This window comes from Pecten maximus, chromosome 14 (assembly GCF_902652985.1).
Source record: "Pecten maximus chromosome 14, xPecMax1.1, whole genome shotgun sequence".
Lineage (NCBI taxonomy): Eukaryota > Metazoa > Mollusca > Bivalvia > Pectinida > Pectinidae > Pecten > Pecten maximus.
The window spans coordinates 895,563-910,048 of record NC_047028.1 but is presented as its reverse complement, the minus strand read 5'-3'; the positions used below and the strand labels follow the sequence as shown (position 1 = coordinate 910,048).

The 14,486-nt window shown below is 37.2% G+C and overlaps 1 protein-coding gene across 1 annotated transcript in view; it reads left to right on the top strand.

Moving 5' to 3' along the window:
* Positions 1 to 12,589, top strand: part of LOC117342384 (low-density lipoprotein receptor-related protein 4-like) — a 30,886-nt gene extending 18,297 nt beyond the window's left edge. Inside the window, 17 exon segments of the mRNA XM_033904535.1 lie at positions 730 to 843; positions 1,289 to 1,561; positions 2,005 to 2,158; positions 2,443 to 2,577; positions 2,859 to 2,976; positions 3,248 to 3,401; positions 3,788 to 3,907; positions 4,302 to 4,538; positions 5,038 to 5,209; positions 5,719 to 5,788; positions 5,790 to 5,850; positions 6,396 to 6,552; positions 6,728 to 6,840; positions 7,042 to 7,161; positions 9,297 to 9,344; positions 9,547 to 9,691; positions 11,508 to 12,589. Of these exon segments, the coding sequence (XP_033760426.1) occupies positions 730 to 843; positions 1,289 to 1,561; positions 2,005 to 2,158; positions 2,443 to 2,577; positions 2,859 to 2,976; positions 3,248 to 3,401; positions 3,788 to 3,907; positions 4,302 to 4,538; positions 5,038 to 5,209; positions 5,719 to 5,788; positions 5,790 to 5,850; positions 6,396 to 6,552; positions 6,728 to 6,840; positions 7,042 to 7,161; positions 9,297 to 9,344; positions 9,547 to 9,691; positions 11,508 to 11,655 (2,339 nt within the window). The 3' untranslated portion in view covers positions 11,656 to 12,589.
* Positions 12,590 to 14,486: the final 1,897 nt, after the last annotated feature.

The following is a 14,486-nucleotide window of genomic DNA, read 5'->3' as shown; positions in this document are numbered from 1 at the left end:
ATGGTCACGTGTCAAAAAGAAAGACGTAATATTTTCTTTGATACAAACATTGATTGATTGTTAATTTATTTACATGCCAGTAACAGTCAGCATATACGATGATATGTTTCATGAAATAGGTCCCTGGGTGTCTTTAACTAAGTAACGTTGTATCAAACATATGTAAATGGTTGTTTTCATGCTGTGTTTACTTCATTGAGTAATACAATGTCGGGGTCCTGTAATAATGTATGCATTAGTAAACTTTGGAATCTGTGAAAAATACTTTCTAGGTTTATACTCATTCCTATACATTTCTGATTATCTCCCTTTCGAACAATGTATATCTGCAATTTTTCTCTTGGAAATAACATAGAGATAACGATATACCAACACTTCCGACACTTTATCACTCGTAAAGGTAGAGTGGTTAAGGTGTCCCGACACTTTATCACTATCCCTCCTCCTCTTGGTTACGAGTTCGAAATCCACGTGGGGCAGTTGCCAGGTACTGACCGAAGGCCGGTGGTTTTTTCTCCGGAAACTCCGGCTTTACTCCTCTTCCAAAACCCCAGGACGTCCTTAAATGATACTGGCTGTTCGTAGGACGTTAAACAACAAAATAAACCTAAACCATCAGTATCGTCTGATTGGGAATGGAAGACACGGTATAATAAAATGTCACAAGAATTTTAAATTAAAACCTATTTGCGTCCATCATCGTTAACTTTGTTCCTCTTCATATTCCAGAACAATGCGAGTCACTCGGATGTGAGCAAATCTGTATCAACAATCCCCCATTTGGTGCCTCCTGCTACTGTGGTGACGGATATACACTCCAGGCTGACCAGAAAAAGTGCGTAGGTATGTCACCCAAACTTCAAATGACTTTATGTAATCAAACGTTTAATTGACTTTGACTTACATTTAATTGACTTTGACTTAAAACACTCATTAATGTATCAAATGATAAAGCGTTTAATTAACGTTGACTTCAACACTCATTAATGCATCAAGTAATCAAACGTTTAATTTACTTTGACTTACAATACTCATTGTCAAACGTTTAAATGACTTAGACTTCTTAGACTTACAACGCTCATTAATATATCAATTATCAAACGTTTAATTAAATTTAACTAACAACACTCATTAACAAAGCTCACTAAGTTATTACATTTGATCAAATTTCTACTGACGTTTGAAATCACATTATGCGTGTATATGGAAGCTTATATGGAATACAAAGTACGTTGGTAATAAACGATGTAGTTGTTTGATCGATAGAATTTTATTCCGATGTTTCCAGAAAGCGAGTATTTCCCACAGCCCGCCCATATCTACGCCATTGGGGATGCTATCTGTCAGTACCCCGTTAACCTGGCAGACATGTCGTTAGTTAACGTCACGCTAGACAAACAATGCTTTATGAAGAGTGGGAAAGGCTTCACGGCTCTCACTTACGATGCCAGAGCCAAGGTCCTCTACTACACCGCCAACATCACAAACAGCATCGGTACCGTGCAGTTAAAGAAGGGGGCGTATACCGACACCGTCATCCGGGGACTTGGTGACGTCAGGGGTAAGTAATCAGAAACGCAGACACTGATGACGTCAAGTTTGTTGCAATGCATTTGTAATGTCTCACAGCAGCACAGGGATTCCAGCTATAATGATAAATACGGTTACCATTCATAGAGTGAAATAGTAGGTGACGTCAGGCACGGAACGTCACAAATGTATAGAGGGGTCTGTACCAAAGTGACGAACGCCCAATATTTATAGATATTCCCTTCTGGTCATGAAGAATTTAATCAACAGTTTTGATGCGATATGAGAAACTGGCCATTTCACCTTTTAATACATGTCATATGCTTTTATACATTGTCCCGGGGTTTGTTTTATATTATAAGGTTAATGTCTTCATAACCGAAATTTCATTATTATGTTAACATACAGGCACACTTGATAATAATGATAATGCCCTCTACCCAATATATCTATGAGTCTATTTGACATTGACAGGTATGGCACTCGACTGGACCACATCTACATTGTACTGGACAGACCGACAGTTCAAACACATCATGGTGGCCAAGACGGACGGTCGCTACCAGAAAACGATCATAGACACCCGTCTGGAGGAGCCACTCGGCATAGCCGTGCATCCTGAACGGGGGTCAGTGACTCTATCCTGTATACAACTTAAACTACTAAGTCTTTGTTATACATTACCATTGTATATGAAAATAGGGGATCTTCTTATCAGAACAAAAACTAACTTTCGTACATCTATTTTTTTTATCAAATATTTATCAGTGTAATTAACGTATTCAGTTACTATTGGATATTGAACCTTAAATATGTTGTAATAGATATCTGAGAATATAATTTGAGACAAAGATGCTATTTCTCTACAATACTCGTAAGAATAGCATATGACCAGAACCCCTTGTTCCCTAGGACAATGTACTGGACAGATCCAGGGAGACAGGTCATAGAGACGTCCTATATGAACGGTGATAAGAGAGCAGAGCTGCAAATCTTTAGCGGCGTCAGACACCCAAATCACCTGTGTATCGACTTCCATAAAGACAGGTGAGTTTGTCTGTGGTAATACTACTGACTGAGGTAAAGATATGGACGGCCGTTATCATTCTCAATCAAAAACCTTGAGACTTAATAATGTCTTTCTGTTCAAGTAAAAAAATAGCGAAACGTGTTCCATACTTTGTGATATCGATAGACTATTATCAATCTTATATGGTTCAGGATTTACTAAAATAAATTCCAATCTGACTCTATAAATTGCCATCTGCCTCTATGCATACTGATTCAATGGACATATTTAACCTCTATTATCCTGGTCTATCCTTCAGACTTTACTGGTCCGATTCCGAGCTGTTCCAAATTGGAAGCTATGACCTCAGAGACGGCAATGTTAAAATAGCCTATACTCAACAGTCGGCGAAATTCTTCGGCATCAGCATATACCAGGTTAGTTCGTTCATCACCCTGGTTGTTGTTTTTGTTTTCAAGCTGATAACCCGCATATGACCTGGTTGTACAACGAGACGCCTTCTGCGGGAATTTTTTCATGAGTCCCAATATCTTCCTATTATTTTTACTTAGTTTTGTGAATCTTAATCAAGATTTTACATTTCGGTACTCTAATTGTAAAGTTAGTTGGTATTATTTCAGAAAAGAAAAGCGACCTTAGTTATTAACAATTAATTTTAATTATCACTAAGATTATATCCACAAACAGGACTACATCATTTGGACAGATACGGACAAAATGAACGGCATCCATGTGGCAGACCTCAGCACAGGGATAAAAAAGCGCGGGATTCTACATCCCCAGGTTGGCGTATCAGCTGACGTCATCACGTATGACATTTCCAATCAGCCAAACTTCACAGGTACAGCCTAACCTATTATATCAGGACTGTACACTTATCGGCACAACAAAATGATGCCTTGAAACATTACCTAGTATAATATAAGGCATACATTGCTATGCTAATTAGAATCTAAACATTGATATTTTAAATCAAATGGTCCCAAAATCTTTTGATACAGTTGTCAAATGATAAAGGTATTGTACAAGTAGACACATGACTATTGCAATTAACCAAATATAACAACACATAAATGAAAGGCGCCGTCAATATAATAAACAGACATCCTCCTCCCAACGTGATGTTACATAGTGGCTAGGTTTCCATCTGTTTTTGAATGTCATCCCCTCGTTGAGTTACATAGCTGCTAGGTTTCCATCTGTTTTTGAATATTTCTTCCATTTTAGGTTCCTGTGCTGATGCGCCGTGTGATCAGCTTTGTCTCCCAAACTCGCCATCGACTTCTTTTTGCGCATGTGGAATCGGATTTGAATTGGATGATGTCAATATGAACAGGTGTACATCACGTGAGTACCAGAGATATTGTACCAGAATTATCGGAGGATATACTGTATCCGTGATGTTATTTTTTCTGTGACTTTACTGAAATATTTTACAGACAATATGGTAACTAAACATGAACATATTCATGATTGAATTACAATAAGAAAAAGGATTGATGTGGGAAACACAAATTGTTACAAATTTACAATAATAATTTACTAGTCACTTTACATCATTTGATCTGAAAATTATGATTTTATCATCATTTGTATGTATGAACATTCTTAAATTGTTTTATACTTTTATTTTATAGTGGATATAAAGTGTAGCCGTACAGACAATCTGTTAAATGTAGTACACTATTTTCAGTTAACAAATTCCACATAAGTACACACAATACCGTTGTTTTGTTTGAAGAGATGCTGTCTGATAACTTCCTGGTGGTATCCGACTCACACCAGCGACACATGTACCAGATCGGACTTGACGACCAGAGTGTCCACGCTGTTCCTCTGTCTAATGTATACCGACCGATAGCGCTGGACTACGACCCAATCTTCGAGAAGCTATACTGGACAGAAAATATGGCCAAACTTATAAAGGGTGCTCATCTTGATTCACAGACAGAGTTTACCCTCCAGATTCTCACAAATGGTGAGTAGAGCTCGTGTTACAAAGTTCCTTTGTGTGGCGATTACTATTTTACGTCTTTGTGTCATTCAGCTACAGATATTTTTTTTCATTTTTGCTCACACAAAAAATCGCTCATCACATTTTTCTGTTGTCGTTCTCAACGTGGAAAAGACTCATGTTGTTTCAACTGAACTGTGTTGTTCACATACAGTGTATAACAATGTAAAACGATGCATATCAGTCCTGTTTTTAGTTTGTTAGAAACATGCATGTATTATTTACCCGTATGTCTGTAAAATCCCCAGTTCTGGGTCGTAAGCTCTGTTGGTGGTTGCCGGATTTATACTCCCGTTGCTTCTTTAGAAGTACTCTTAGTTTCCGTAACACACGCTGGATTTGCATATCCATTTTGGGACGGATTGCTTTCTACATTGCCAAAAGATGTGTTATCAAGCAAATATCCTTCATAAGTACGTGCTCTTCTTAAATCATCAATTTACAATGTTATTTTGAATTTCAGCCTCTGTGATAGACGGGATTGCAGTGGACTATATCAACCGTCTCCTGTTCTATACGGACACGGGACTCAACACCATAACAGTTATCTCCCTTGTCCGGACCCGACTCAGTCGGACAGTAGTGTCAGAAGATCTGGACCAACCTAGAGATATAGCTGTTCACCCCCTGGACGGGTACGTCGAATTTAGCTTTCGCTTTTATTCTCGATTCACTCGATTTTGTTTAAATATATTACAGCTACACACAGGTGTTGGATGTATAATTCAAAGTATAAATTGTCGAACATATTACACACAGGCGTGAATGTATGATTCAAAGTGTAAATTGTCGAACATATTACACACAGGCGTGAATGTATGTTTCAAAGTATAAATTGTCGAACATATTACACACAGGCGTGAATGTATGATTCAAATTATAAATTGTCGAACATATTACACACAGGCGTGAATGTATGATTCAAAGTATAAATTGTCGAACATAATACACACAGGCGTGAATGTATGATTCAAAGTGTAATTGTAGAACATATTACACACAGGCGTGAATGTAAAATTCAAAGTGTAAATTGTCGAACATATTGAATTATGAAGTCGTTAAATCGTTCGGTTAATATACTATACAGTAATGTCTGCTCCAACGTGTTGTGTGTTTGACTTTTACTGAAGTTGGAATGTTACAGCCGGATATTTTGGACGGACTGGGGACGTCAACCGAAAATTGAGGCGGCCAATATGGACGGGTCAGACAGAACGAACACTAGTTAATATCACAGAAAACTCCTGGCCGAACGGAATCGCAGTCGACTACACAGGTCAGTTCGAGTTGTATAGCGTTGTCTTAGAAAGTACAGTCTGCATGGAGTCGGCATTTAATTGCAAACGAAGTCACAGATGAAATGTTCCTTCTAATATGTATTCATACAATCGCTTATGTCTAGTTTTATAATGTTTGTGATCTACATGTTCATCAAGGTATGTCACTTTTGGAATTCAACACTTTTGGCCTAACATCTTTTTTGGATTTCAACACTTGTGATCTTAATCAACTATTTTGGCCTAGCATCTCTTTTATATTTCAACACTTTTGGCCTTTTTTTGACAATTATCTGAATGCGATGGTAATTATAATGTTTTATGTACACACGTTTAAGTAAACCTAACTTTTGCATCTGAGTATTCAACACAAAAGAGATGTATCTATATTCCAAAACTGATCACATGATAGGAAGGATGGTTACACATAAACAGCAGACGGAGTCTTCAGTACGACATTGTGTGACGAAAGAGATATAATTATATCTTGCAAGATTGAGGAAAGCATGTTCAAACGTTAATACAATCTGTATTACTTCCTCAGACAGGAAGATTTACTGGGTAGACGCTAAATTCGACAAGATCGAGGTAATTGACATGAATGGAGAGAACCGGAAGACAGTAATAGAAGAACCGAACAGTCACTACTTCGGGATAACCGTCCTCGGGAACTACCTCTTCGTCACGGATTGGAAACGGAAGTGAGTACACGAAAACCGGAAGCACTATAATATCGAGGAAATGTGTTAGGTTCATCGTAAAGTACAGTTTAAGTAAATGTGACGAAAATAATAGTTTGTCAGCAATACCGACGCCATGATCATACTTTAAATAAATAGTAAATGACTTAACGCGTACAAAATGTTTTCCCTTCAGCTATGTCTCTCGATTAATAAAGACTGGAGAAGGAAGTATGGAACAGATTGGACCTTCTAGTTTTTCCAGACTTAATGGTATCGCTGCGTACAATAGTGACTCTGTACTAAAAGGTTAGCAAAAGGGTCATTTATATTGCATGGTCTTAATACCAAGAATAATGGATATGTGAATATTTAAAGAGAGAAGAACAAACAGAAAAAAAAAACTTGATAGAATATGTAATAAATGATAAACAATCATTTGAAATAAACAAAAAAGCACAACCCCTATCTCTTAACATCTTAAATTTTTGTTTTTGTTTATATTTCCAGGACGAAATGCGTGCTTCGACCATACGTGTGATCATCTCTGTCTTCCTAAACAGAATTTTAAATATACCTGCGCATGCGCAGATAACTATATTTTATTAGGCAACCTTTGTGTTTCATCAGGTAAGGATTTTATATACATGTACATGTATCATAACAGAAAATAATGAATCGGTCAATTGTATATGAAATTATATAAAATACAAAGTATTGCCAGAAGAATCCGTTATACTTTTTCACTGAAGTACGTTTTCACTCTATTGTTTCTTTATGGACATGATACTGTATACAGTAGTTTGACATCACAATCTACCCTGAAGGTAGGGCGTGATAATTGTATCTGCTGCTCCCATTGGATGATGTAAGAGGCGACACACTTCTTCCTAAAGTCTTACTTGATACATCCTCACATTTAGCTGTTTGCCCTCGTGAGGAAGTGTTTGGGTTCTGTCCCCTGGATGACACATACCATAGTCTCCGAAATGGTGGTTGCTACTCCTGCCTAACGCCCAGTAATTAGGGAGTAGGAAAACGAAGTTGTCATTATAATATGGCCTAATGAGGTATCCTGCTGGGTGTTTCAGTGAGGTCCACCAATAAAGTCAGCATCACTAGAAAACCCAATACATATAATTAAAATTAGACTTGTTACTTCCACTCCTCTACGATACTCTACGATTCCGTAGGAGGTCATCTCAGCATGACCTTTGAGCTCAGCCAGTCAACGCGCCGCATATGAAATTGTCAGTGCGATTTCATTCTTCGGATGTATAAATACTTACACAACGTTCCCGAGGTATTCCGATGGGTGACAGCAACGGTAAACAACATGGCTTCGCCCACTCCGGCTCACCAAGAAACCTCGACGAATTTATGATTTAACAAACGTCTGCTGTCCGTTTGGTTTTTCCTTCATTCTACGAGAGATAGACAGTGAAGGCAACAGTTTTGTTTTGTTTGTTTTTGTTTAACGTCCTATTAACAGCCAGGGTCATTTAAGGACGTGCCAGGTTTTGGAGGTGGAGGAAAGCCGGAGTACCCTAGGAAAAAACACCGGCCTACGGTCAGTACCTGGCAACTGCCCCACGTAGGTTTCGAACTGGCAACCCAGTGGTGGAGGGCTAGTGATAAAGTGTCGGTACACCTTAACCACTTGGCCAATTTGTTTGAAACGGAATATGATTATAATGTGTACGGTAACGATTTTCGAAATCCAGTTGGCAACCCAGTCCATCCTGTCGACGAGATATTGTTTAATCGTTTTCTGTTCTTCTTTCAATGTAACGTCCAGAGGATTAGCAATATTTTATTACCGTGGCCATTGACTTAATGCAGTTATGTTTGTGAAATTCTGCGTACATGTATTTCAAATCAATCGCAGAATTAAGTCGTAAATACTAAGGAGACGCAACCGAAGGCTCGTATAAGACTCTTTGTCATTGGTTGATTAATGACGTCATTAACTAGTTTTATTGACTTATATTTGAAGCTCAAAGGTCATGCTGAGATGATCTCCTACTGGCATCGTTAGATCTTGTATTGAAGTGTATCATAGAGTATTGCAGAGGAGCGGAAATTACAAGTCTAATTTTAAGTAGATTGTAGAAAACCACGACGAACATTCATCAGCCTCCTAAACACGCAAGGCCGTCCAAAATGGCCATAGCTGCTGAATAGGCCTTAAATACTGTGATAATTCATTCTCCAAACAGCAGTTTAATACTTATATTTCCGTTTTGAATTCAAGTTTTTTTCATAGTTCTTTGCAACCATCTAACATTATACAATCATTGACTTTTGCTGAGGTGTACACGAGACTAAACGAACCTGGCTAATAGTTTGTTTATTGAGGTTGCAGGCTCATTTTCATACAATATCAAACTTTTTTTGTTCAAATCATGCTTTAAATTGCTGTGCTTTCGGCCATCTTTGGGTCCATCTTTGGGTCCATCTTTGAGTCCATCTTTGAGTGCTCATTTTTGATACACGGACATAGTCATTTTGAATCCATGTATACATTGAAACATACGTGTAAAACTAACGCATTTCTTTGTCAATCTTAACACGTACGGCCGTTTGATTATGAACCCTGTTTACGATTTCACTGTAAAAATGAAGGTATTTAGGTTTAAGCTAAAACATCAGCAATTAACGTATTGCTTTGTATCACTTACGGATTTCGCTAAAATGTTTTAATGATTATTTATTTGATAAAAGAACATTTGAATTATAAACGACATATTGGTTTTATTTCGTAGAACTTCCCCGGAACAAAACGACCGATGCAGTGACCGATCCAGTGACCGGTAAGTCTGGAGGCAAAGAGTGGAAGTTGCAAGATAGATTTATATACAAATGTATATCACTATCAATATCCTTAATAACAAAAAGATACATACATATGGTATTGAAATGCTTTCATATAAAATGAGGAAAAATTTGGAAACACGTAGAACTTCTAGTAGCTGTTTAAGTTCGTGTTGTATATTAATGTGCTAACACTTTCAGATGTGACTACGCCTGCTATAGGAGCAGTGAGGGGTCGTAAAGGCGCCAATAAAGGCTTACATTTAGGAGCTATCGCTGCCATTGTCAGTGTTGGTGTGTTAGTCGCTATCATCGCTACAGTAGCCAGTGTTTTCTTGTATCGCAAGTAAGTATGTTCTCTCATCATGTGAAATATGCCAAATATGATATTATCTCGTACAGTCAGCAATGATACCTAGTTACATAATGTATAAATCTATATTCATTTGTCTTATATTTCAACCAAAACCTTATCATATTTTTCTTCTAGCCAACCCTTAATTGATTCAATTTCAATGCAAGTTTATCCGTTACATATTAATACATTAGACGCATACATAATACATATCATCATGTACATATTTGGAGAGTGATATTTTATAACAAGTATGTATGATACGGACAGTAACTTGTAAGATACGCCAGAGACATCTGTATTCCAGCCATACTATCATGCAAAGTCACTTAATCAACCAATGTATAACGTGCTGAACAAATAAATAGTAAAACACATACTGATAATGATTCAGAACGACGATTTAAATGCCAACTGAATGAATTTGTGTGTTTGTTTTAATAATCTGAAGCTAAATTAGTTTGAAAACGCTAAATCTACGAAAATAGCATGTTTTCAAAATACGTGACTCTACATCAAAGGACAGTTTAATGTAGAATTAATTTTTCTTTTTTTCCCGGCGACTGATGTGACGATAATCTTATCATTTATATGCCTTTTTGTGCCGATGGTCAATAGGTTTCCTTAAAGAAAAGTGAAACCCATTATTGTCTACTGTTTTTGTCATAATAACCTTTTGGGGAGTTTCGAATAATTCGTGGAATTTATTCTTAATTAACTTGTTTATTTTTTCTTCTGTCAATGTCCTGCTCCATAGGAACCCTAAACATGATTTATGCTCTCAATATACATTGATAAGTATCTATAATTGTCAAATGCACTTTGTTCATAGCATGCTCTCAATCTACAGCTATCTGTTTATATGATTGTTTAGGACCATGCAATGATAATTTCATAGTGCACTTGATAACAAAACAAAAGAAAAACAGATATTAAGCAAAATAAATAAAAAATGTTCCAGCAATCTTTCATTATTCATTCAAACATACAGAAAGAAGTAATAGAAAAACAAGTTTAGCAATGAACATACAACCTTTATTCATAATTTTAAGGCTAAAACAGTCTATAATTTATATAAGCGGTTAAGTTTATAGTGACGGGATAGAGGGTCATGTAAGATAGACAGGTCATAGGAAATAATGACGTGAACATGACATCTAAACGTCCAGACCATGGATATGGCATGTAAGATAGAAAGTTCTCCCATACTTCACAGGGTTATCCGGCGGTTGCTAGGGAAAAGATAAATCGATCATACACAGAGTGGGTAAAGACAGTCGGCACGCGCTTTATGACGCTGCTCACAATAGCGTAACGTCATCATTTTACGTTGAGTAACCAAGTCGTAAATGTTGACGTCATAAATTTTGACGCACATTCCAAGGAGCATTGAAGATGGCGCGATGAAATACTTTCATGAAAACTTACGTTTGATTGAAAGTATGTGAGAAAAATAATCAATCACAGGTCTGTTCCGCGAACAAGGATATCTCAACCCTCGTGTAAGAGTTTGGCTGACCAGCACTCGGCAAGCCTCGTGCTGACTGGCCAAACTCTTACACTCGGGTTGAGATATCCCTGTCCACGGAACAGACCCGTGATAGATTCTATTAGTCATAGGATATAATGACGTCATAGGAAATAATGACGTGAGCATGAGATCCAGGAAGCGAAGAGTAAAGTTAATTAGGTTTTCAACTTGTATTCTAAACAACGCTTTATTAACAGTAATGTTAGTTGTATATCATACTTTATCTGACACCTATATAAATAGGTAAATGGTTCATAACTTTGTTTTCCTTGACAGGTACAAAGACCAGTTTATCCATCACGATCGCCTAATTGAAGACAACCAAGTGGATTCTTTTTACCGAATCACGTTCCCGGATAATAAGGACGAACCTATTGTAAACTCCGGTATAGTGAATCCTGGGTACAAACAGACCAATACATAAGTATGACATACGGACTGAGAATGAAATCGGGGTCTTTAACATGCGGATATGTTGGAACAGAGTTCAAGGTCTTCTTACATACAGATGTTGGAACAGAGTTCAGAGATCAGATGTCGCATGGTATTTCCAGAGACAGAACTTAGAGCGAGAGTGGTCGTGTGGTTGAATAGATGTTTTTTAAATGTTGCCAAGGATTTATTTTCGTCAACTCGAAGAAAAAATTATGGGTTACTGATGCTGCTTTCTCTAGGATTGAATAAATACCTGATGTCGGTGTGTATTGCGTCTATCACGTGACTTGTGGATAATGTGACGTCATAACCGTGATTCAGCCAGTCTCCTTTTTGACTATAATTCTAAGTTGGAAGCCTTAGATTGGTCTCGTAGTTTACAGATGGTGTAATTGTTAACTTTGTATATAAGAGATGTTATATAGGACATAGAAGATTATAAAACGTACTCTGGATATAATTCTGTTAAAGAAATGTTCCCTCGTATTTACGCTTATTTTTTGCTGGTACACCTAACAATATTTTTTAAATGCTATATTTCCTGGATAACCTGAGTGATAAGCTTTCCGTTAATACCACAATTTTAAATCAAGTCGCAATAAAAGTAACAAAATTCAAAGTATTTTGCTCGAACTCAATAAACGCCAATCTTACATGTAGATACGTCTATGCCTTTGTAATTGGAGTGTACGGGTAAAAGTAAACCTCTAATTACGAGACAAACCATACCAATAATGCATAATGTTTTCCTCGATCAAACCAAGCACAGGGATGTAGTATAGACACGTGCATCGTACCGTACACGTGTTACTAATGTAAGTATGTACTAAACACTAACACGTCAAATTTGGTATTAACGTAAAGCTCGTAACTTAGTAACTTGGTATAACTAAGTGTTTTTATGTAAATATATTTGTTTACGAAGGAAAAAAAGAGCAAAATGCGGGAACCCATCTTAAAGGTTTAAATGACAATATATATATAACCGAAGTTCACGCCATGTAGCTTTTTATAATACAATGCATGTAAATGTTCTAAATGATTCTTACTCTAACTTATGTATATTTTACTACATTCCTAAACAGTTGTGTATAGTGTGAATAGTTGAACGGATTAAAAACATTGGATTAAAAAAGAAAGTGTTCTCCATTTATGGTAGGGAATTATAAATGGTGATTATATTAAAACTGGAAAATGTCTAAGGGGAGGGGTATTTAAAGAGAGATAAACACAGCCATGAGGTAACCGTCTAACGATAATAGTATAAAAAGAGAGGTAAACACGGCCATGAGGTTACTGTCTAACGATCAAGGTATAAAAAGAGAGGTAAACACGGCCATGAGGTTACTGTCTAACGATAAAGGTATAAAAAGAGAGGTAAACACGGCCATGAGGTTACTGTCTAACGATAAAGGTATAAAAAGAGAGGTAAACACGGCCATGAGGTTACTGTCTAACGATAAAGGTATAAAAAGAGAGGTAAACACGGCCATGAGGTTACTGTCTAACGATAAAGGTATAGAAAGATATATAAACACGGCCATGAGGCTACTGTCTAACGATAAAGGTATAGAAAGAGAGATAAACACGGCCATGAGGCTACTGTCTAACGATAAAGGTATAGAAAGAGAGATAAACACGGCCATGAGGCTACTGTCTAACGATAAAGGTATAGAAAGAGAGATAAACACGGCCATGAGGTAACTGTCTAACGATAAAGGTATAGAAAGAGAGATAAACACGGCCATGAGGCTACTGTCTAACGATAAAGGTATAGAAAGAGAGATAAACACGGCCATGAGGCTACTGTCTAACGATAAAGGTATAGAAAGAGAGATAAACACGGCCATGAGGCTACTGTCTAACGATAAGGTATAGAAAGAGAGATAAACACGGCCATGAGGCTACTGTCTAACGATAAAGGTATAGAAAGAGAGATAAACACGGCCATGAGGTTACTGTCTAACGATAAAGGTATAGAAAGAGAGATAAACACGGCCATGAGGTTACTGTCTAACGATAAAGGTATAGAAAGAGAGATAAACACGGCCATGAGGTTACTGTCTAACGATAAAGGTATAAAAAGAGAGGTAAACACGGCCATGAGGTTACTGTCTAACGATAAAGGTATAGAAAGAGAGGTAAACACGGCCATGAGGTTACTGTCTAACGATAAAGGTATAGAAAGAGAGGTAAACACGGCCATGAGGTTACTGTCTAACGATAAAGGTATAGATAGAGAGATAAACATGGCCATGAGGTTACTGTCTACGATAAACGTATAGAAAGAGAGGTAAATACAGTCATCAGGTTACTGTCTAACGATAAAGGTATAGAAAGAGAGATAAACACGGCCATGAGGTTACTGTATAACGATAAAGGTATAGAAAGAGGGATAAACACGGCCATGAGGTTACTGTATAACGATAAAGGTATAGAAAGAGAGATAAACACGGTCATGAGGTTACTGTCTAACGATAAAGGTATAGAAAGAGAGATAAACACGGCCATGAGGTTACCGTCTAATGATAAAAGTATAAAAAGAGAGGTAAACACGGCCATGAGGTTACTGTCTAACGATAAAGGTATAGAAAGAGAGATAAACACGGCCATGAGGTTACTGTCTAACGAAAAAGGTATAGAAAGAGAGATAAACACGGCCATGAGGTTACTGTCTAACGATAAAGGTATAAAAAGAGAGATAAACACGGCCATGAGGTTACTGTCTAACGAGAATGGTATAGATAGAGAGATAAACACGGCCATGAGGTTATGTCTAGCGATAAAGGTATAGAAAGAGAGATAAACACGGCCATGAGG